The 22,597-nt window shown below is 42.1% G+C and overlaps 1 protein-coding gene across 1 annotated transcript; it reads left to right on the forward strand.

Annotated features, from left to right (window-relative positions):
- Positions 1 to 429: 429 nt before the first annotated feature.
- On the forward strand, positions 430 to 21,884 carry lonp1 (lon peptidase 1, mitochondrial). The gene is made up of 21 exons (XM_065956252.1): positions 430 to 995; positions 1,247 to 1,335; positions 3,950 to 4,069; positions 4,259 to 4,418; positions 5,642 to 5,755; positions 5,892 to 5,953; positions 6,068 to 6,197; positions 6,557 to 6,640; positions 6,729 to 6,797; positions 7,446 to 7,597; positions 9,836 to 9,974; positions 10,136 to 10,314; positions 11,284 to 11,371; positions 12,255 to 12,377; positions 12,513 to 12,629; positions 13,265 to 13,405; positions 13,679 to 13,844; positions 13,942 to 14,028; positions 14,158 to 14,285; positions 14,558 to 14,722; positions 21,218 to 21,884. Exons 1-21 carry the CDS (start codon positions 432 to 434, stop codon positions 21,371 to 21,373), a joined length of 3,033 nt encoding a protein of 1,010 aa, XP_065812324.1. The 5' UTR covers positions 430 to 431; the 3' UTR covers positions 21,374 to 21,884.
- The last annotated feature ends 713 nt before the right edge of the window (positions 21,885 to 22,597 follow it).

Here is a 22,597-nt window from a genome sequence, read left to right on the forward strand (position 1 = left end):
AGGTCACACCTACACATTCACAAGGGGCTTCAACAGTGTCGACTGCTTTACAGAAGTCAAGGAAAGTATAGAGCTAATCCATGAGATTAAAAATCACTTTGTCTCACTTTTATTGAGATAAAGTGACAGCACATACAACGAAATAAGAAAATAAAGAAAGAGACAAACTATGCATATTATATACAAAGTATACACAAGGGGTATGGTACAACAGAATGAAATAACATTTAGGTTTTCAGTCTAATGTTTTCTCTGCTCTCCTGTCTTTCAGTTGTAGTGCTCCATCTACATGTTAAACTTTTGTAGTTTTGGTTGTTGTTTTATTATTCCATTTACATTTGTGGACGTAATATTTGACGTGCAGCCTTGACACATGTTACAAAATGTATTAATACTACGTCATCAAACATCGACGGAACAAGGTCGGTCACATGGTCACAGGCTGTAGAAAGCTCGAGATCAACATGGCCGCCTGCATGAAGATGTTCGGAGCAGCAAGACATCTGCAGAGTAAAACGGCCCTTGTTAAAGTGGGGGTCTTCAGGACCGGGAGCTGTCGCCCCTGTTTGACCGACACATCGGCCCTGAGCCGGCTGCAGCCCCCCCGGGTCTACAGCAGCACCAACCGCTTCTCTACCAGTCCGTTCACAGCAATGACAGCTGGCTGCAGGCAGTCCACCAGACCTCAGCGATGGATGCGGGTCGGGGTCGCTGTCCGCGGCCAGACAGATTTCCTCACCCCCTACTCTCGACCCCACATGATTCAGGACAGGATGTTCGGGAACCGGGCCAGCGGTGCCGGCTTTTCAGGGGAGGACGGCGGGGACAGTGCCGGCTCTGGGGGAGAGGAGTCTGGTGGAGATGGGGGAGTGCCGTACAACGGACCCCAGATGACGGCTCTTACCACCATGCTGGTTCCTGAGGTCTTTCCCAATGTCCCTCTGATCGCCGTGAGCAGAAACCCGGTGTTTCCCCGCTTCATTAAGATCATAGAGGTGAGGGTGATGCAACGTTTCACGACCTGTCCACTGGATAGTTTCAAGGACACGAAATGATGCAATCACATGACAGTCTGGATGTGGAGAGAAGTTGGAGGAGCATTTTAAAAGTAGATTAAACAAAGTGTGTCACACATTCAAAAGCTCTTATGACATTCAGACAGCTGGAACACAATCTGATGCTCAGACCAGAGAGCGGTGATGAGTTTTTAAAGTGTGTTTGTGTTTGTTGTGTGACTTCCTGTCAGGTTAAGAACAGAGAGCTGATGGAACTGTTGAGGAGGAAGGTTCGTCTGGCTCAGCCGTACGCCGGGGTCTTCCTGAAGAGAGATGATAAGTAAGTGTGATAATGACTCGATTATTAAACACCATTAGGCTACTCATCGATTCTACAACATCTGCATGTATCCAACTGAAACACTTGAACACTGAAAAACAAACAACACATGACAGAATGAAAGTAAAATTTTTTATTGATAATAAATAAATCTAAATGAATAAAGTATGTTTTTGAGGTGTTGAACTCTAAACAACAAACACTTTGAAACATTCACTACACATGACGATACCTGTGGATAAAACGGCATGCAGCACGGCGTGCAGCACAGTAGTCGTTTAATCTCGATGATCGTGTGAAGACTAAACCGTAATGAAATAAAAACGTGATTAATCACCCAGCACTAGTGTAAAGTCTGCACCAGAGGTAACTATCGTTTGTTCTGTAACTAAACCAGTCGCAGAAAGTTTGAACTGTGATCAGAACCAAACGTGATTGGACATCAAGCTGCTGTGTAACCATGACAACACAGTGTTTCCCCTACCATTATATTGGGCGGCCCGCCCCACCTTAAGGTCAAGTAAAAAGATTAGTTTTTGGGCTTTTTGTGCCTTTATTGTAGGGATAGGATAGTGGATATAGTCGGAAATCAGGGAAAGAAGTCATTTAAGCATACCTTTCAGATAGAAAAGGACATCTGTCATTAAAAGTAACACATGAACACCAAGATTACTTGAAGTGTTTGTGTCGCCATGTCAGCTTGTCCCCACCCCCCCAACGCTGTAAACCTAGGGGAAACACTGCAACAAATAATCAAAGTTAGCTCAGTCGCAATGGTTAGCTCCTGAGTTAGCTTTCAGACTATGAGCAGCTTAGCATGGTATAATAAGCTCGACTTATTTTGAACTCAAATGTCATTACATTCATATATTTATTTTTATATTTCACAATGAAGACGTATTACAACAGATACACAGAAAGTTAACACACAGACACAAACAGAACAAAACAGAAATAACATATTGTGTAGGATTTGTATGTCGAAGTTGTGTTGAGTGATAATACATTGTTTTTATACATTACTTTATATTCTCACGTGTTCATCTTGGAAGGTAATTTTTAATTCATCATAAATATCATAAACTAAAGAAGCTGTGTTTCAGAGGCGCTGCTTGTCAACAGGTGAGACAGGGCTGACAAACTTTAAACCACAGCAGCGGCTCAAAATGTGCAAATTCTGCAAGACAGTAGAAAACCTCCCTAAGGGGGCCCCGTCTGACATCACTCACTCTCGTTACCCTGCTGAACGTTGCATGCAATATTAATAGAAAATAACAAAGCACAAGTGATAAAAAGAGTAGGAAGAGTGAGCGCTGGGACGAGGCAGACATGATGGTGATGAACGCTGGTTTGAGGGTCGCCCAACAGGCTCCTGAATCTCCACTGGGTGTTTCCCTTTAGGTGTAGATCCGTTGTTTACATGGCTAAACAGTGGGATAATAAAGTCAGTTTTTAATTTAAAAAAGGCAGTTTAAGAAGACATACAGTAAGTAATGTCATGTAACATTATATGATTGATTCCAGCAATGAGGTGACTGTTACGTGTGTTCCTACAAAGTCATGACTTAGAGTTATGCTGTAAATATTCACATCAAAGCATTTGAACTTTATTTGATAATATTAAACATCACATGATCACATGACTCATAAAACATCACGTTAATAGGAGCGATAGCAGAAGGTTGAGGGTTCGATCCCCAGCTGAGCAACATGTCCGTTGTGTCCTTGGGCAAGACACTTAACCCTGAATTGCTCCCGCTGCTTCAGTGGTGGTGTATGAATCCATCATCTGATGGATGATACTACATAGCGATCACTACCATCAGTGTGTGAAAGGGTGTGAATGGGTGGGTGTGACATGTGGTGTAAAAGCGCTTTAAGTAGTTGGAAGACTAGAAAAGCGCTATATAAGCTCAAGTCCATTTACCATCTCAGCCATTTGAATAAAGCTGTTTTGAGTCTGAATCTGATGATCTAACATGGTAGTGGGTCAAAACAAAGTGGAAATCCCCGGTCTTGAAAAATGAAGCCAACGCTGAAGTGTAAAATCCTGCAGTACCTGGAGTGTCCACTAGAGGCTGGCTGCAGGATGTTAAGTCACATACACACCCATTCTAAAAAGTCTGTTTTTACAGTGGAGATTAACATGTTTACAGCCTGGTTCAAAAAAACAAATAGGTGTGATTAGCTCATGTCTCGATGGACACACACTGTACGGGGGGGTGAATGTTTTGATGACTCATCAGTTTTGATTTGATGAAGGATAAGAGTTATTCATAATAAGGTGTGTAGCTGATCTGATTGACAGGTGGGCATGGTGTAACAGTTTGTCAGGAGGTTTAAAACCTGCCTCAGCTCCAGCTCTCAGCCTGTCGTTAGGTTGACTGAAAGTTCGACTGAGACAGCATTTCCAGCATGGAGACCGCCATCGATGGGACTCCAGCGCCCCCTGCAGGAACAGACCTCACTCAGGCTTTGTCCATTAATATTTACAGTCTGTGGTCAATACAGCAAATGAGAGTATAAAGTAATCAGCAAAATGTCCCTAGAACCTGACATGCAGCTCCTTGTTCCTCTCTGTCTCAGTCATAAGCAGTGATTCTGTCTCTTGCAGTAATGAGTCTGACGTGGTGGAGTCTCTGGATGCCGTCTACTCTACAGGGACTTTTGTTCAGATTCATGAGATGCAGGACCTGGGAGACAAGCTGAGGATGATCGTCATGGGACACCGCAGGTATAACATCTCTGCTGCTCCAGTGTTTTGGATTTAATGCATGGTTGAACATCAGATTGTATATCTTTAGAGTCTAATCAACCACAAGGCGGCTGTGGCTCAGTGGTGGAGTCGTACGGTCCGTTACCCAAGGCAATACTCTGCTGTTCAGACCTCTGCTGTGTGTGTGTGTGTGCTCTGCTCTCTCAGAATCCGGATCACTAAACAGCTTGAGGTGGAGGTTGAGGAGGAAGCAGCGTCCCCTGTGTTTTCAGAGACTGAAGCAGAGCCCAAACCTTCACCCAGACGCAAAGCCAAACGCAGCCGCAAGGACCAACCGGGCTCTCCGACAGAGACGCTGGAGGAGAAGGTCAGTGACATGAGCCCCCCTGTGCAAGCTGTCAATCAGAAGCTCTCTAGTCTGAGAAAAATGGAGCAGGACGAGCATAATCCAACAGTAACTCCCCCTTCTTCTTCGTTTGGTCAATTGTTTTCTTATTTTCAGTTTGTCACTTACCCAGGTCCTTGTTTAGTTGTTGGTGAGTAGGAACACGGTGATTTTCCTGCAAGGTTACTTAAATTTCTATAAAGAGGAACCCCAAGACAAAAAATACTTTTTAGCCATTTGTCATTATTTAAATACAATTGTATGTAATCTAGTTACCACAAACAACCTGGCAGGTTGGTGGTTCACACGTAAACAAATTTACATAAAACAACAACAATATTCTGTCCTCAATGTGTGTGTCTGTAGACAAATTGACAGAGAGCTTACAGACTTCGCGAGAAATGAGAGGCTGAAGTAAATTCAAATGCTTTACTGTTGTCATCATACTCATGAAGCTTCTTTCTTTGTAAAACTAAAAAATACAAAATAAAACAAGCACAAATTAAAGGATGCTATCTTAAACATTAGCATTTTTAGTTTGTAAATTATCTGTCTTTAAACTATACAAAATGCATCAAATATATCAAATAGTTTGTATGTATAAATATAAAGATCTGTTCTTCCGAATTAACTTACAAGGGATGCTTTCCAAGGCACACAGGCAGGAAGGAAAGAAAAAGCTGGCTTGTGCTGCAGGCCGACCACATGGAAAATAAATGAAGCCCCTCCTAACTAGAGTCTCATAACTGAGTCACATGACTTAGAATGACCAATCAGAAAATACAGTGAAAAATAAAGAGCAACAATTAAATTATCTCAAATGATCAGCAGGGGGAAACAGAATTAAATGAATTGAAACATTCCTGCTATACATGACAAATAACATGAAAACACAAAATGACAAGTAAAGACCAACAGGAACATAAACTCTACATTAGTTGACAGAGAGACATTTGTAGAAGCATAAAAAGTGACTGTGGTGTTTTTTAAAACGAAGCAGGATAAAGTGACCTTCAGAGTTAAAGTGTCAAAAGGTGCTGCACTATTTCAGCCCTACTGCACAGAGTTTGGAACACACTGACATGTGTCTGCACCGGGGTTAGAGACACAGTAGTGTTTATGGAGGCAGTATTGCAGTAGAAGAATTTGTGGGGTTTGTTGATATTCACATCAGTGGGAGTGATTATGAATCTGTTGTGTCTCAGATTTCAGAAGTAGATCTGACACCAGAACTTCAGCCTCTGCCCTCGTCCAACATCCTGATGGTGGAAGTGGACAACGTTCAGCATGAGCAGTTCACCGTCACCGAGGAGGTCAAGGTACCAAACCTTCATCACATTATGGAGCCCAGACTCACCATGTGACTATCTGTTTGTGTGGCAGATTTCATTAAACAAATGCTCTCAGTAAAAACACCAGTACCATCTTAAAAAACTGGATCTGTGTGTTCTTCAGGCGCTAACGGCAGAGATCGTGAAAACCATCAGAGACATCATCGCACTCAACCCCCTCTACAGGTGTGTTCTCAGTCTGTCTGACCACACACACCATCATACTGTTTCTATTTCCATTATACAGCCTGATGTTCACACTGAGCCTGCATCGTGTGTGTGTGTGTGTGTGTGAGACAGAGAGTCAGTCCTCCAGATGATGCAGGCTGGTCAGAGAGTTGTTGATAATCCCATCTACCTCAGCGACATGGGGGCAGCTCTGACGGGAGCAGAGTCACATGAGCTTCAGGATGTCTTGGAAGAAATCAATGTGAGTGTTCTGCATGCTTAAAGGAGGGGGGATGGAGGGGGCAGACTGTTGAACACAGTGTTTGATGATTTTCTACATGAAAGCTTGGGGAAGATGCTGTATGCTAAACCTAATATACTCCCACAACAATGAACCACAAATATAAAAGGATCTTTTTCTTGAAGCACACCAGCCAACGGGAGATGTAGATTTAGTGTCTGTGTGTTTTCATAGGTTGGTTGAAAGAGAAAGGACTGCAGTACGGAGTTGTTGGTTAATTGTTAACGCACATCAAACACATATTTCTGTATTCATGTCTCTGTATTAAAGCTGCACTGAGTGTGCAGGGGTCCTTTAAACTTTCTGTTGTGTCTCTGCAGATCCCAAAGCGTCTCTACAAGGCTCTGTCTCTGCTGAAGAAGGAGTATGAGCTGAGCAAACTGCAACAGAGGCTGGGTCGAGAGGTCAGAGGTCATCACCACACCTATAAAAGCTATCAACCATTCACTGCTTTGCCTGTTTTATTCATCCGGCTCCCTGCTGTGCTCACAGGTGGAAGAGAAGATCAAACAGACTCACAGGAAGTACCTGCTGCAGGAGCAGCTGAAGATCATAAAGAAGGTAAAGAGAAAAGTCCATCCTCTCCGTCTTCTACCTGCTCCACTTTTCAGAAAATGTGGGCCGTTTGGAGATGTTCCCTTCATGACATCACAAAGGGCAGTAACCCCTCCCCCAGGTGGGTGACACTCCCACAGCTAGGTGTTTGTTCTGAACCTCTGAGTCTGCCTTCTCACCTTAAACAATAGAACATGGAGCGAGAAAGACCGAGTACACCCAAGCCCTTCCAGAGAGGGGGCGTGGTCAGACACAGCTCATTTACATATTTAAAGGTACAGACACAGAAACAGCCTGTTCTGAGCAGGGCTGAAATAGAGGGGTTTATGAACATGATCAAATACAGGATCAGAGTGGATTTAGAACAAGAAACTTCACACACATGTTTAGAGGAGCTCTGAGACTTATTTAAACTGATTGAAGAGGAGAAGAATATGTGACCTTTAAGGTATGAAACCCCATCAAGGCTTTAAACTTCTAACTTACATATCAGTGAGACATCCAAACCAAGGACGTGTGTCAGTAAAGCACAGACAACAGTTCGACGTCTCCATCATATCCTTCATACATCCATACCATGTGTTGGTCCTAACAATGTCTGTCTGTAAAAATGGAGCCATTCAAACAGTGTATGTTTGTCTGTGTCATTTTCAGGAGCTTGGTTTGGAAAAAGAAGACAAAGAAGCTATCGAGGAAAAGTTCAGAGAAAGACTCAAAGACAGGACTGTCCCTCAGCACATAATGGATGTCATCAACGAAGAACTCAACAAACTGGGACTGCTGGACAACCACTCCTCAGAGTTCAAGTAGGTGCCTCTTTCTTTCTCTTTGTCCACAAATACCTGAGGGTCACGTTATTCTGAAAACAACTTAACAGAGTGGCATCAAATGTAGTTTCAGTTTATTGATCTTTGTTGAATGATTCCTGAAATCATGAGGATCCCCTAATACACACACACACACACACACACACACACACACACACACACACACACACACACACACACACACACACACACACACACACACACACACTGCCTATAGATGCTGAAATTAATACTGTGCTGTATACTGTTTAGTACCTACTGTTCAGTAGTAGCGCACAGTAAGCAGATATTTGTGCCTACTTCTTCTGATTCATTCAGTATGGAAGTGACATCATTTACGTTTCCCGAACCAGCCGCATCCACCTGTTTTTTTTTTGTTTAGCTTTATTCAAGAAGAGTAATGCGCATATACAGTCAGGTAAACAAAAACAATATTACAATGTAAATCTAATAAAAGGCAGATTAAATAACTAAATAACATACAGTAGCCTTCATAAAGAAAAGTACAAATGAAAGACGGTAATATACAGAATATAAAGTAAAATAAACCAATAAAGACATTTAAATAGTGAAATCATTATTTAAATAGAGGGGGAAAGGTTTTATAATAATGTATACATTTGTTATATTTTCTGTTGTTAATTAAAAGTAGTGATTTCAGTAGGGACTTTAACTCTAGATTAAAAATTGATTCAATTAATCCATGCTCGTTTGTTTTGATTTAGAGGCGGACGTGAAGTGACGATTTACGTTTAATTTTGCACAGCATTGTGGGTGGTAAAATACAACTCAATTCCTGAAAGCACGCATCCGATCCATACTGCATGAAACCCGGAAGTTAGTATCCATACTGAAATGTTCAGTATACTGAGGTGGACCCAAAGAATGCATACTGAATGACCACGAAAGTTCAGTATACTGAAACTCCATACTGAAAAGACTACTGAACTGTGGCAATTCGGAAAGGGTCTCTGTCTTTACTTTAGGAGAAGTCTGTCTTTTATTTTGAAGGAACAATCTGCTGACTCTGTCTTTAAAGTTAACAAAGACACGTGTGTATACTTGTGTTAATTCACAGACGACCTGATTAAGATTCAGAATCAGAAAAACGTTTTTAATTTGAGGGGGAGCGTCAGTAAACCAACTACAGTTTCTGACTGTTCAGTGGTTCAGCAACAGGAAGTAAAGAAGACAGCAGGGGTTGACATTAAGTTAAATTTGCCAGTCGCCCTCTGGGCCCTCTGATCAAAGATCACTGGCCCTTTATTTAATTAATTGAACTCTAATTATAAAAATATTGTGTATTTTTCTTATATTTATGTGCTCCTGTTTATTCACCATGCTGGTAACTGCTGCTGTAAGAGTCTACTTAATCTGATATTAATATGAGGCTGTGATAGAGCTGGAATCTCTCCTTCTTTCTTCTCTGTGAGAAACTCTTCATCCTTAGATCTTTACTTTCGGAGCTCTCTTAAGGGCTAAGATGTTTTGTGAATAACTTTTATCTTTACCATGATCTAGTCTTTAACTGTAATGTGTTCCAGCTCCTCCAGCTGTCTGTCACTGTGGATCAAACTTTCCTTTGTTCTGTTTTCGTCATGCCCTGATTTTTTTCCTTTGAATGCTGATTTAAGATCGGCTTTTGTCGGGATCTGATGGTTTTTAAACCGTTTTAGCAAACATGTTTTTTAGTAGATAAAACCTGCGCTAAGATATGTGTACAAGTTTACAATTCAAGTGTAGCGAGCGCGATCGCGGGAGGGACAGCAGTGAGGCCGTCAGCTGCCTTTCAACTGTGACACACAAGCGTGCACGAGCGCTTATGATACATTGATGCTGTAGCAGTCATTAGTGCAACGTTTTAAAATAATTACTGACAAAACACTGGTATGAAATTGAGAACGTGTTACAGTCTATTTTTTTTCAGGCAGTATTTTAACTGGCCCGAGCGGGTCAGCTGAACGTGCAATCAGCTGTTATAATGTTATAATGTCGAGCCCTGAGACAGTTTGCCAGCAAAATTTAAAAAGAGAAAGTGGCTATGCAAATGTTTTTTGAGTAATGAAATGTATCAGTGTGTGGTGAGAAACATTGACTACTTAAGAGAACATGAGAGGAAACTCTTCTCAGGGGAGCTTTAACTGTAATCTCTTTTGTTGAAAGATACACAGGATACTAAAAAGGATACTGAACACAACTCCACTATCTGTTTTTCAGTGTGACCCGTAACTACCTGGACTGGCTGACCAGCATGCCCTGGGGCACCAACAGTGAGGAGAACTTGTTGTTGGACACAGCCAAAGAGGTTTTAGAAGAAGATCACTACGGAATGGATGATGTGAAGAAACGCATATTGGTCAGTAATTGAACAGCTTACATGAGCCAGGAAATGAAATGATATGTTTAATATGTTGATATGATAATGTTTAGACACGTCGATGCAAAAAAAAAAAAAAATCAATATGCAGTTTGAAAATGCATCAATCTGCTGCTGACTCCCTTTGTGTCTTTGTGCAGGAGTTCATTGCTGTGAGTCAGCTGCGTGGTTCCACTCAGGGGAAGATCCTGTGTTTCTACGGCCCCCCGGGGGTGGGGAAGACCTCCATCGCCCGCTCCATAGCCAGAGCCCTGAACAGACAGTACTTCAGGTTCAGCGTGGGAGGAATGACTGACGTAGCTGAGATTAAAGGACACAGGTCAGGGAGTCTATACAGCCTTTACTGAAACATGTTTAACTTATCAGGAGGGCGCAAAGATTCAAGTCTCTGCTTTTCATTGAAGGGTTTGGAAAATCATTTCTGAAAGGCTGGATGAGGAGAGACTGTGCCCTATGTGGAGGTTCACATTAAAGAGTCAGGCCAGATTATTCTGTCTGATGAATTTAATAATGATCCACATGCAAAAAAATACAGTTCATGCAAAATCATTTACAATTTGATTGACAGCTGGGATCAGCTCCAGTCCCCACGCCCACCCAGTGGGACACGTGGTATAGACAATGCACGGATGTAACCATCTTATTTCATTTTTGTTGAATAGACTGAGTAACCAGAGGCGCTGCTTCTCATAGGGCAAGGCAGGCTACTTTTTGGTGGGGGGCTCCAAAGGGATGATAGACTTAAAACCACAGTAGGGGCTCAAAATGTGCAACTTTTTCAATGACATTAGGAGACCTCCCTAAAGTGGCCCCATCTTAGTATCATCATAGTACTCACTTGTATAATTGTAGGTGACTAAATGATGCTTGTTTAGCACTAAATGTGGACGAGAGACATTTTAATAACATATGGTCCTGGTGTCAGATTATTTATAACATAATGGGGATGGACACTGTTTGGAGGGGCCCCTGGGGATTTTTAGCTTTAGGCCCCAACAGACTCCAAAATCACCACTGAGCGAGACATCAGATTTCTGCTCATTGACTAGCACGTGTAGGAGACACTACTTTTACGAACAGCTCAACTAACTGCAGATCAGAGAAAGAGAGCAGGACCAGGTTTCATCAAAGTCCTCTGTAAGGCCTCTGTATTACCAGATATTATAAAGACTCATGTTCTTAGTGTTATCACATTTCCTCATCAGACATCAGTATATCTTCACAGCTAGCTTTATCTCATGGACACATGGTGGTCTTTGTCTAAACTGTGTGTGATGGTGTGTTTTAGGAGAACTTATGTGGGAGCAATGCCGGGGAAGATCATCCAGTGCCTGAAGAAAACCAAGACCGAAAATCCTCTGGTGCTCATAGACGAGGTCAGTAATGTGTGTGGGGGGGGGTAACCATTCAGTGAAATACATGGAGTCAGGAACACTACAAACAGTCTGTTACTGCATTCAGCTGAAACTGCCGTGCAAAGAGTTCAGACATATCTGTCTGAGGAGTTAGATTCACATCGGTACTCTGAAAAATGAATCGCAGTAACATGGTGAGCGTCAGCAGCTGTAGAGCTAGATTTATAAACTTAGGACGCACCACCGTCTTTTAAATCAGAGGTGTGGAAACATTTTGGCTGCAACAAGACAGAAAATGAAAGAGGTGAGAAGATAACAGACGAGACAAAAACTGTGTGCAGATATTACAAGAAGACAGGGAACTACACAAACAGAACAACCAACATGATGCAGCATTTAATCTACACCACAACGAGAAGCTCAAATCACCTCCCCTTGTTGAGAGAAAATAAACATTAAAAGGTCAAACCACAGTGACAAGTGGGTTAGCAGCTCCTAAAGGACAGTCATTATTTGTCTACAGTCTCATTTTGTTAAATAAATCGTGAGAGAATCGTATCCTGAAACGATCGTGAGTTTAGAGAATCGTTACCTGTTATTATAAAGTGGAAAAAAAAAAAAGACAAAGGAGACTATGAAGTGTTGAAAATCTGACTCCTCAGTTCCCAAACTCAAAGTGGTGGATTAGAGTGATGACACGTCCCAACTCTCTGAAAAGTGCTGCTGGCATCAAATTCAAAATGTGTTCTTCAGTTGAAACATTTGATTTGTTGTTTTCAGTTGAATGTTTTTCAAATCTTCATATTCTGTTTATATTCACATTTTAACTTTTTTTAGTAAATGTTGTTTGTAGATGAAAGGGTATATGGTGATGACAAGTCTTTCTCCTACCTTTTATGACCAGGTGGATAAGATCGGTCGTGGTTACCAGGGTGACCCGTCCTCCGCCTTGCTGGAGCTTCTGGATCCTGAACAGAACGCCAACTTTCTTGACCACTACCTTGATGTTCCCGTAGATCTGTCAAAGGTAAGAAACTTTTTATCTGCAGTCCAAAGGTACACTTACTATCACTATCTCTCTCTCTCTCTCTCTCTCTCTCTCTCTCTGTCTCTCTCTCTCTCTCTCTCTAAACCTTTCCTATCTGTGACCTCCCCAACAAAGGTTTTGTTTATCTGCACGGCTAATGTGCTGGACACCATCCCAGAGCCGCTCAGAGACCGGATGGAGATGATCAATGTGTCAGGATACGTGGCCCAGGAGAAGCTGGCCATCGCTGAGGTAACACCGGCTTCTTCTGATGACACTGTGTGGAGAAAGAAATGTGAACACTGTGGATCCACAGATTTATACATTGATGTTTGCTCACTGTTTATTCCTCATTTTCTTGCTAAAGAGTATCCAACACTTATCATAAGGATTCATCCGTTAAGATTATTACTCTTAATAAGCACCACACTTCTGTTAGTCCACCTTCAAAATAAATGCTCCACACTTCTGTTAGTCCACCTTCAAAATAAATGCACCACACTTCTGTTAGTCCACCTTCAAAATAAAAGCACTAGATGTGAAACTGTTTGTGAGGGAAACTGAAATTCACAGAGCAGAGAATGAAATATTTGTGTGGACGTGGCGTGTGATCGTGCACGATGTGATATCGCGTGCTGATAGGACACAGTGTACGACTACGAATATTGTTATTTGACATATTATTATTATTATTATTATTATTATATGTCAAATAAAGGGTACCCTACGAAAAAGGGGTTATAATAAATGAAATGTTTGCCGTGTACATTTTTTTTACAAAGTCTAATGATTGTATATTTTATAAAAGTTTTCTCACAGCTAAAGCATCGGGTGTGCGTGTGCGTGTGCGTGTGCGTGTGCGTGTGCGTGTGTGTGTGTGTGTGCAGCGCTATCTGGTCCCTCAGCTCCGCTCTCAGTGTGGTCTGACTGAGGAGAAGGCCTCTATCTCATCAGATGCCCTCGGCCTGCTCATCAGGCAGTACTGCAGAGAGTCTGGAGTCAGGAACCTGCAGAAACAAGTTGAAAAGGTAAAACACCGTCAACATCTGATCTTCCTAAACTACAGGTGCACCAGGGCCACTCAGAACACACTCTGGTCTCAATCAACAGAATATTTAAGTGGGAGGATTTCACGGCCTGGTACAAGAAATCCGACCTTCTCAAAGTCATGGGTATTCATTTGGATGGCAGTGACTCTCAGATGGATTTTTGGTCTCTGGACTCATCTAAATAGCGACATCAGAGAGTAGCACTTCATCTCATTGTTAACTTGTGTAATCCTTTTTCCATCCGTCTGTCAGGTTTTCCGCAAAGTGGCGTTCAGTATCGTCAGCGGTGAACAGAACACAGTGACTGTCACACCTGACAACCTGCAGGACTTTGTGGGTAAACCTGTTTTCACAGTGGACAGAATGTACACCGTCACCCCGCCCGGAGTGGTGATGGGCCTGGCATGGACTGCTCTTGGTGAGAGATATTTACACACAGAGACGCACCGACCGACCCAGCACTGATACAAAGCTGGACAAACTGAAGGACTTTCTGTGTTTTGTCGTCCTTTTAGGAGGGACTACGCTGTTCATGGAGACGTCGCTGCGTCGTCCCACTGGAGGAGCGGACTCTAAAGGAGAGGGGTCACTGGAGGTCACAGGTGAGTCAGGAGGTCCTCAACAAGACAAACTCTGCAGGAGAAGGATAATCCAACGCTGTGAAGCACCTGGTATCTTCACCACAGACCGATTAGAGAACATGCTGAAGCTTTTAATTTTACCCTCTGCAGGTCAGCTCGGGGATGTTATGAAGGAAAGTGCAAAGATCGCTTCAACCTACGCCCGAGCCTTCCTAATGGGCAAGGAACCAGAAAATCACTTCCTGGTCAACTCCCACCTGCACCTGCATGTTCCTGAGGTAACCACGATGATGTAATACTGTAATTTATTTAATTTTTAATAATTTACAATCTACAATCACTTTTTTTTATCTTTCAGGATTTACTTATTCTTCAGCATACTTAAGATAGTTTAGAAATGTATCATGTTGAATCTTTTAAATGAAGGTGCTTAAATCTGGTACCTGTAGATTTTAAATATCCCTGTCTGGTAACATAAAAGTCTTTTCACTCTTTTGTTGGGGGCAGTAAGTGTTCCTATCGTTTGTCTATAACTCTCACTTGTTTCTAGGGGGCAACTCCGAAGGACGGACCAAGTGCTGGGTGCACAATTGTTACAGCCCTGTTGTCCCTGGCAACCAACAAGCCAGTGCGTCAAAATGTAGCCATGACTGGGGAAGTGTCTTTGACCGGCAAGATCCTGCCAGTAGGTGGAATAAAAGAGAAAACTATTGCTGTAAGTACAAGACACTCACACATAGATATGAACAGTTCTGAGATATGAAGACATTTCTTTGACCTTAAAGGAGGAGTCAGTAGAAATGTTTGTTAACATTCAAACTGGGCCACTACGTCCACGGGTAAAAGACAACACAACCCTCGTTTTAGAACGAGCTTTATCCACTTGGTGTTTCTCCTCACTCTGATTATATTTTTTATCCACTCCTAAACTCACCTGCTGCGCTCTCATTGGCTGAAACGCCCAGAAACGTCCTGACTCAAGCAGAACAAACTTTGCTAGTGTGAAGAAAAGTGAACAAAAAGTGTTTCAGTGTGACCTTATTAAAATGTGGGACCCTGTATCTCCGGTTTGATGGTCATAGTTCATATTGGTGTTCAGAGCGTGGTCAGGGTCAGAGGCCATGCTGTTAGCCAGCCTTTACATGCTTTTATCGTAGTCTCTCCACTCCACTTATTAACCAGCAAAGCTTTGCTCAGGGTGGCCTTAACTGTAAAACTCCAAATAAAAGCCCCCTTCCCCAGTTCAATAAGAGGCCCCTGTGCATTTAGTGTTGGTTAGTTAGAGTATTTAAACATCCTGATGCTGGTATGTGTTCCAGCCGTGCAGCAGGTTGGATCGATGTCTTAAAACATGCATTTTTTTATGCACTGGTCAATTTTGAGATTTTGGGCTAGATCACTCCCTGAACATGTAATGTTTCAAACTACCATAAAGAAAATATCCAAATTATACATTTATGTGTATATTTTAATACATTTTGTCTGATCGCGGCGTTAGATTCTTCGTCAATTTGCCCGAAAGTTATCATTCTAATGTGATGTGCAGTATAGCGGCTGTTCTCTGCTGCCCGTCATGACTGATATCTCTGTAAAGCTCTCTCTCTCCTGCACAACGCTATGTAACCCAAATAAGGACACTTCCTTTCTACCAGCAACCAATCGTGAAAGTTCAGAGGAGGGTTTAATGCTAAGAATGTAATGTCATTGGCTTGTGTTTGGTTTCTGATAACGTGATTCGTTCAGACGCATCACGTGGTATGCTTTGACACTTCCTTGTTTAGCTTTCCGCAGGACCTTTGAGGAATGAATGAAAATGTCTTTCGGTAAATCAGTGAAAAGAAAACAACAGTTGTCACTTGCAAGGGGATGTAAAAGGAAAAGTTTGTGATGCGTTACCCCGTGAAATGCCCTCAGGAAGCGCTTCTGAACGTAAGCTGTCGATGGCAAACCAGGGGAGTGATTTAGAAATAGATAAAAGGGAAGTGAATGCCACACAGCAGTGGCTGCTTGTTCATGTTGCCTGATTAAATGAGCTGCTTTGTGATTTAATTTGTCCGAGTTGTGCCGGGTCAGGGCTGAAAATAAATATAGATCCACAGAATCATGGGTTCTGTAGCAGTTTATTGCTCGAGTGCCGCAGGAGCGTGTACACATCTATGCAACTTCAAGATGAGTCCAGGAAGGATGTCGCGTTTGATGTGAATGTGCGAATGGTCCTTGTTAGGTGGGGGTTGTTTCTGTTTGTATAAATCCAATGAAGAAATCGTGAAACAGACTGGAGATTATAACACCATTTAATCGGCCGAGGTCAGACAACCTCATCAAACAAGCACGCTTCCAAATCACTTGACTGACAAAGTGCTGACAAAGTAACAGTGTTCACAGTGCTGCTTATATTCTGTCAAAAAGGTGCAACCCACAAATTCCTTTCTATTTGGGTGCATCACCATAAAACAATAAAGATGACATGACACTGATTTGTATACGTAACAGCTGTAGACTCTCTGTCTAGCAAACAGTTGCTGACAACATATGGTTGGCTCCTATCCAAACATAGATCTGCTACTACTTAGGTGCTTCACCCATATAAGGTTACAGCTTCAGACACCTAAAGGTAGGAGTGTTAACAGGTGGTAGGCAGACTTGAATAATACATTTCACGAAGTTACAAGATTAATGAATTTCATGAAAATTCGTACTAACAGTCCTCTTGGCACATGAGTTAGGTCTGGGATATGCGGCTCTCAGAAAAATCAGCAAGGTGTTGGGGATCCCTGCCCTTCACCTTAAAACTTATCAGAGGCATGACAAAAGAGTGACAGGTAGGCTATGGAAAGAGGATTGTGTCAGAAAAGTTGCAGCAGTCTGTAGAATTTCTAATGTCAGAAATACCCTGATGAGCGTGGCTGTTACCACCCAGTGTTTCCCACACATAGACGATACCTGGCGGGTATTTATTTATTTATTCATTCATAAAATTGCTCTTTGCGTGAGAGAGAATACAAACCTAATATTAAAATATATCCTGAGATATGAGTTAAAAAAAAAAAAATATATATATATATATCTCTCTCTCTCTCTCTCTCTCTCTCTCTCTCTCTCTCTCTCTCTCTCTCTCTCTCTCTCTCGATCCCCCCGCCCCCCAGCACGTACTCCACCGCCCTGGTATCGCATCATTCTGTGGGAAACACTGCTGTATCAATAAAACCAAACCAAATGAACAGTTATTGATACAATGCACATTTCATTTTAGTTGCGGAAATTGAGAGAGGTCTGGAGTCACTACACAGGACCAGGGAGCAGGTCAGGCAGGCCTATGCAGATGTTGATGCAGATGTGGCAGAGTTGCTGAGGGAGGATGCAGATGCTGTGATTAACATCAGTGTGTTTTTTGATTGCAGAAAAGAGGGTTCACGTCACACTATGGGATCGGGGTGTGCATTGACATATTTACGGGACTGGTGATCGACTTTGAGGTCCTATCCTCCTATTGTCACGTTTGTGCCCTTAAAGAAGCTGCCAGGCATGAGGGAAAGATTACAGAGGAGAAGATTGACATCTGGAGAGAAAAGCACGACTGTGCAAGAAACTTTTGTGGTTCAAGCAAGGCTATGGAGCAGGAGGCAGCGAAGAGGATGTGGGCCAGGTCTGTGAGTCGTCACCAGCTTAGATACACTCAGATGCTGTCAGATGGGGACAGTGCTGCATTCAAGGAGGTGGTATCCCTCAACCCATACCCTGAGCATGAGGTAGTGAAGTTAGAATGCATTAACCATGCCCATAAGCGCATGGGAACAGCCCTTCGCAAATTAAGTGCTGAACGCAAATTGGGGGGGAAGGGTCTGGGAAAATTAACGGCCAGTAAATGTAAAACATTACAAAATCATTACAGGGGGGCAATTTTAAATAACCAGGGTTCCCTAGACAGGATGAAGAATGAAATATGGGCTGGTCTCCTCCACAGCATGTCCTGTGACGATGTACCCTTGCACACCAGGTGCAACCCGTCCTGGTGCTGGTACAGGAGAGCGGAGGAAAATGGAGAAACTCCAGAGAGCCACAGGCTCCATGTAGGGAACTTTTTATCTCAGGAGGTGGGCCAGAAGCTTCTTCCTGTGTACCACCGCATGTCTAGTGACAGCCTGCTGCAGCGCATGCAACATGGTGGCACTCAAAATGCTAATGAGTGCCTCAACTCTGTGATATGGGCACGCTGTCCGAAAACTGTGTTTGTTGGGAAGAGTAGGGTTGAGGCAGCAGCAAGTATGGCCATTACAACTTTTAATGAGGGGGCCTCTTCCATGCTTGCAGTTATGGATAAGCTATGGCTTGAAAGCACTATCATCACCATCACCACCATCAGAGAAACCGACATGCTCAGGATCACAAAAGCTGACACCATCCAGTCTGAGTCTGCAAAACATCGCAGAAAGAATCAGAGCACAGCTAAAAAAGTGAGGGGTGAGGGGCCTACATATGGTGCAGGCATGGACATCTAGCCTGTAAAAACCCATGGGTGAACTTTGTGTTCTGCGTGGAAATGTTTTGTTCTGACATACAGCGGGCTAGATTTGCAGTTCTGGTGGCAAATTTGTTTGGTTTTCTGTGGTTGTCTACAGTTGAAGGTCTTATATGGTAATGTTGTTGTATTCAATTGTTAATGTCCATGTTCTAGACATGGTCTACATTGTTATAACCAATGAACTGAGAAGTTGTTTTGCTTGTTAGCAATGCTTTCCTTTAGAAATGTGTGGAATTTTACAATATAAATCTTTAAATGCCATTTTCTCAAAATAAGTTTTCTATCATACTCAAAGTCCGAAATCTCCACTTCAGTTGCACCTATACACACCAAGCTTTCCAGTCTTGAACCTAGCTACATTATGAAGACTTTTACAGAAGGATTTGTTAATATATTACTCGTAGCCTGATTTATATAACATTTTATTCCAAAAAACATGGCATAGGATAACAAAAGTACAGTGGGTACGGAAAGTATTCAGACCCCTTTACATTTTTTACTCTTTGTTTCATTGCAGCCATTTGCTAAAATCAAAAAAGTTCATTTTATTTCTCATTAATGTACACTCAGCACCCCATCTTGACAGAAAAAAAACAGAAATGTAGAAATTTTTGCAAATTTATTAAAAAAGAAAAACTGAAATATCACATGGTCATAAGTATTCAGACCCTTTGCTGTGACACTCATATTTAACTCACATGCTGTCCATTTCTTCTGATCCTCCTTGAGATGGTTCTGCTCCTTCATTGGAGTCCAGCTGTGTTTAATTAAACTGATTGGACTTGATTAGGAAAGGCACACACCTGTCTATATAAGACCTTACAGCTCACAGTGCATGTCAGAGCAAATGAGAATCATGAGGTCGAAGGAACTGCCCAAGAAGCTCAGAGACAGAATTGTGGCAAGGCACAGATCTGGCCAAGGTTACAAAAGAATTTCTGCAGCACTCAAGGTTCCTAAGAGCACAGTGGCCTCCATAATCCTTAAATGGAAGAAGTTTGGGACGACCAGAACTCTTCCTAGACCTGGCCATCCAGCCAAACTGAGCAATCGTGGGAGAAGAGCCTTGGTGAGAGAGGTAAAGAAGAACCCAAAGATCACTGTGGCTGAGCTCCAGAGATGCAGTAGGGAGATGGGAGAAAGTTCCACAAAGTCAACTATCACTGCAGCCCTCCACCAGTCGGGGCTTTATGGCAGAGTGGCCCGACGGAAGCCTCTCCTCAGTGCAAGACATATGAAAGCCTGCATAGTTTGCCAAAAAACACATGAAGGACTCCCAGACTATGAGAAAGAAGATTCTCTGGTCTGATGAGACCAAGATTGAACTTTTTGGCTTTAATTCTAAGCGGTATGTGTGGAGAAAACCAGGCACTGCTCATCACCTGCCCAATACAATCCCAACAGTGAAACTTGGTGGTGGCAGCATCATGCTATGGGGGTGTTTTTCAGCTGCAGGGACAGGACGACTGGTTGCAATTAAAGGAAAGATGAAGTACAAGTACAGAGATATCCTGGAAGAAAACCTCTTCCAGAGTGCTCAGGACCTCAGACTGGGCCGAAGGTTCACCTTCCAACAAGACAATGACCCTAAGCACACAGCTAAAATAACAAAGGAGTGGCTTCGGAACAACTCTGTGACCATTCTTGACTGGCCCAGCCAGAGCCCTGACCTAAACCCAATTGAGCATCTCTGGAGAGACCTGAAAATGGCTGTCCACCAACGTTCATCATCCAACCTGACAGAACTGGAGAGGATCTGCAAGGAAGAATGGCAGAGGATCCCCAAATCCAGGTGTGAAAAACTTGTTGCATCATTCCCAAGAAGACTCATGGCTGTACTAGCTCAAAAGGGTGCTTCTACTCAATACTGAGCAAAGGGTCTGAATACTTATGACCATGTGATATTTCAGTTTTTCTTTTTTAATAAATTTGCAAATATTTCTACATTTCTGTTTTTTTTCTGTCAAGATGGGGTGCTGAGTGTACATTAATGAGAAATAAAATGAACTTTTTTGATTTTAGCAAATGGCTGCAATGAAACAAAGAGTGAAAAATGTAAAGGGGTCTGAATACTTTCCGTACCCACTGTATATATCCATAAATCCCTCTGTATCTTGTTTTCCATCTAATATGATCAGATTTTATTTTTTTCAAATAATAATAATAAATTATTTCATATTTATACATTAAAATACAAAAAGCTTGCAATACATTTTTAAGTAATCAACTGAGAGAGTTTCATGGTGATATCTATTATTAATTTTTTTTTTTACCCTATTCACCTGTAGTGTCTCGCCTTAAAGAGCAAAATGAAATCAGTCATTTTAACTCCATTTGTTTATCCATATTCTTTCTGGTGTAGAGTTAAAGTTGTTTAGTCTTTCCATATTTGCTGTGCACTACGACGGAGGATTAGGGCCACGTTAAAGAAAAAAAATAAATCTAAATTTACGGCTTTATTCTCATAAATTAACAAGTTTAATCTTGAATTATTAGGGGTTTTTTTCTTTAACGTGGCCCTAATCCTCCGTCGTAGTGCACGGGTTGAAAACATGTTTAAAAATATCAAAGGGCCGTCTCATGATGACTCCTGTCCCGATTAAAGGCCGGGTCGTCTCATAGACTACAGTAAATCAAAGTCTGACTTGTCCAGTATTTAAACTACATTTTCTTCTTCTTCTCCCATAGGCTCGTCGGGCCGGTGTGACCTGCATCGTCCTACCAGCTGAAAACAAGAAGGACTTCTCCGACCTACCAGACTACATCACCCGGGGCATAGAGGTCCACTTTGTGGATCACTACAGCCAAATATACCCCATCGTATTCCAACAGGACGAGTCGTAACACGCTTTCACAAACAGCACTGAAACCAAGCAAGGATGGAGCAGAACGTCTTCTCATCTCACTTCAGAAAACCACCAAGCACCGATTGTCTCTCTGCTAGCAGTTAGTAAAGAATCCAACTCTCGCTCTCTGACTCTTGAGGTCCGGTCAGGTGGTGACCTGGTTTTTCCTGAAGTGATCCAGAGGCCCGGTGGCTTGTTGATTCATTATTGGTTATATATCTTTTTGGTTTCAGCCACTACAGGACCCCCTGAAAGTAGGGGGGGTCAGTCATTGACTGAAACCATGCAGCCGACTGTGCCATAGAAGAGCAAACAGTAAACAGATGGTGATGACGAACACTGGCCCGTCATTGACTGTGATGTCATTGGAGGAAGAGAAGCGTCTTTACCCACAACTCTCATTGTACAGAGCTGTGAAAAGACTCTTTAATAGATTTTTATATTATTTTATATTATTGTGGGCCAAATGTGTTGAAGATGATGTATAAATAAATTAAACAAAGACAGTGTGTGCTGCTTTTTTTCTTTCTGTTGTAGAGTGATATAACTGTTATCGTTCATTGAGCCTTGTTCTTCATGTTCATCCATCTGCCTCTGGCTTGGTGGAAACAGTGGGACAGAGAGGGGCCTTAACTGGGACCTGAACTCCTACCTCCCTAAACTATAAATCATTTCTGATGAACATTACTTATCGTGTCCAGAGTAGTTAATACAAGAGAATGTATTAAATCATTATTCTGAACCTGCCTCTCTTACAAAAGGTTGAATCAGTCTGCACTTAAAGCCTTTACTGTGTTCTGTCTGTTTGCTATGGAGCTAGAAATGTCTCAAAAAGATTTATGCATATCGAAATGATATGTATAAATATGCATGCATTTATAAATATACAAATATAAAAACGTGACAAACAAATAAACTAATTTCTATAAATAAACGTATTTATAAATATATCTTCGAGATTTGTATCAATGATATTACATTGATATTAAAAGTGTTGTGTTATTATGTAGCCTACATGTTTTAGCCAAACTTAAAAATCCTACTTCGTGGTGTAACTGTCAGCAGCATTTTTCCATCATGGAGTCAAACTCATATTGGGTCGGGGACGGATTTGTTCCAGTGAGACCTCCAGTGGGCTGGACTCACTATAACACTAATCATGTAGTCTATATGGGCTGCTGTATTATTATTTTAAAATCTAAATAAGCTTCTTGTATCGAGG

The sequence above is a fragment of the Labrus bergylta genome, chromosome 6 (assembly GCF_963930695.1).
Source record: "Labrus bergylta chromosome 6, fLabBer1.1, whole genome shotgun sequence".
NCBI lineage: Eukaryota > Metazoa > Chordata > Actinopteri > Labriformes > Labridae > Labrus > Labrus bergylta.

Coding starts and splice junctions, on each gene's coding strand:
- lonp1 (XM_065956252.1), top strand. CDS start 432: ATGGTCACAGGCTGTAGAAAGCTCGAGATCAACATGGCCGCCTGCATG. Junction 12,630..13,264: donor AGAAGCTGGCCATCGCTGAG/GTAACACCGGCT, acceptor GTGTGTGTGCAG/CGCTATCTGGTCCCTCAGCT. Junction 13,845..13,941: donor CCTGGCATGGACTGCTCTTG/GTGAGAGATATT, acceptor TCGTCCTTTTAG/GAGGGACTACGCTGTTCATG.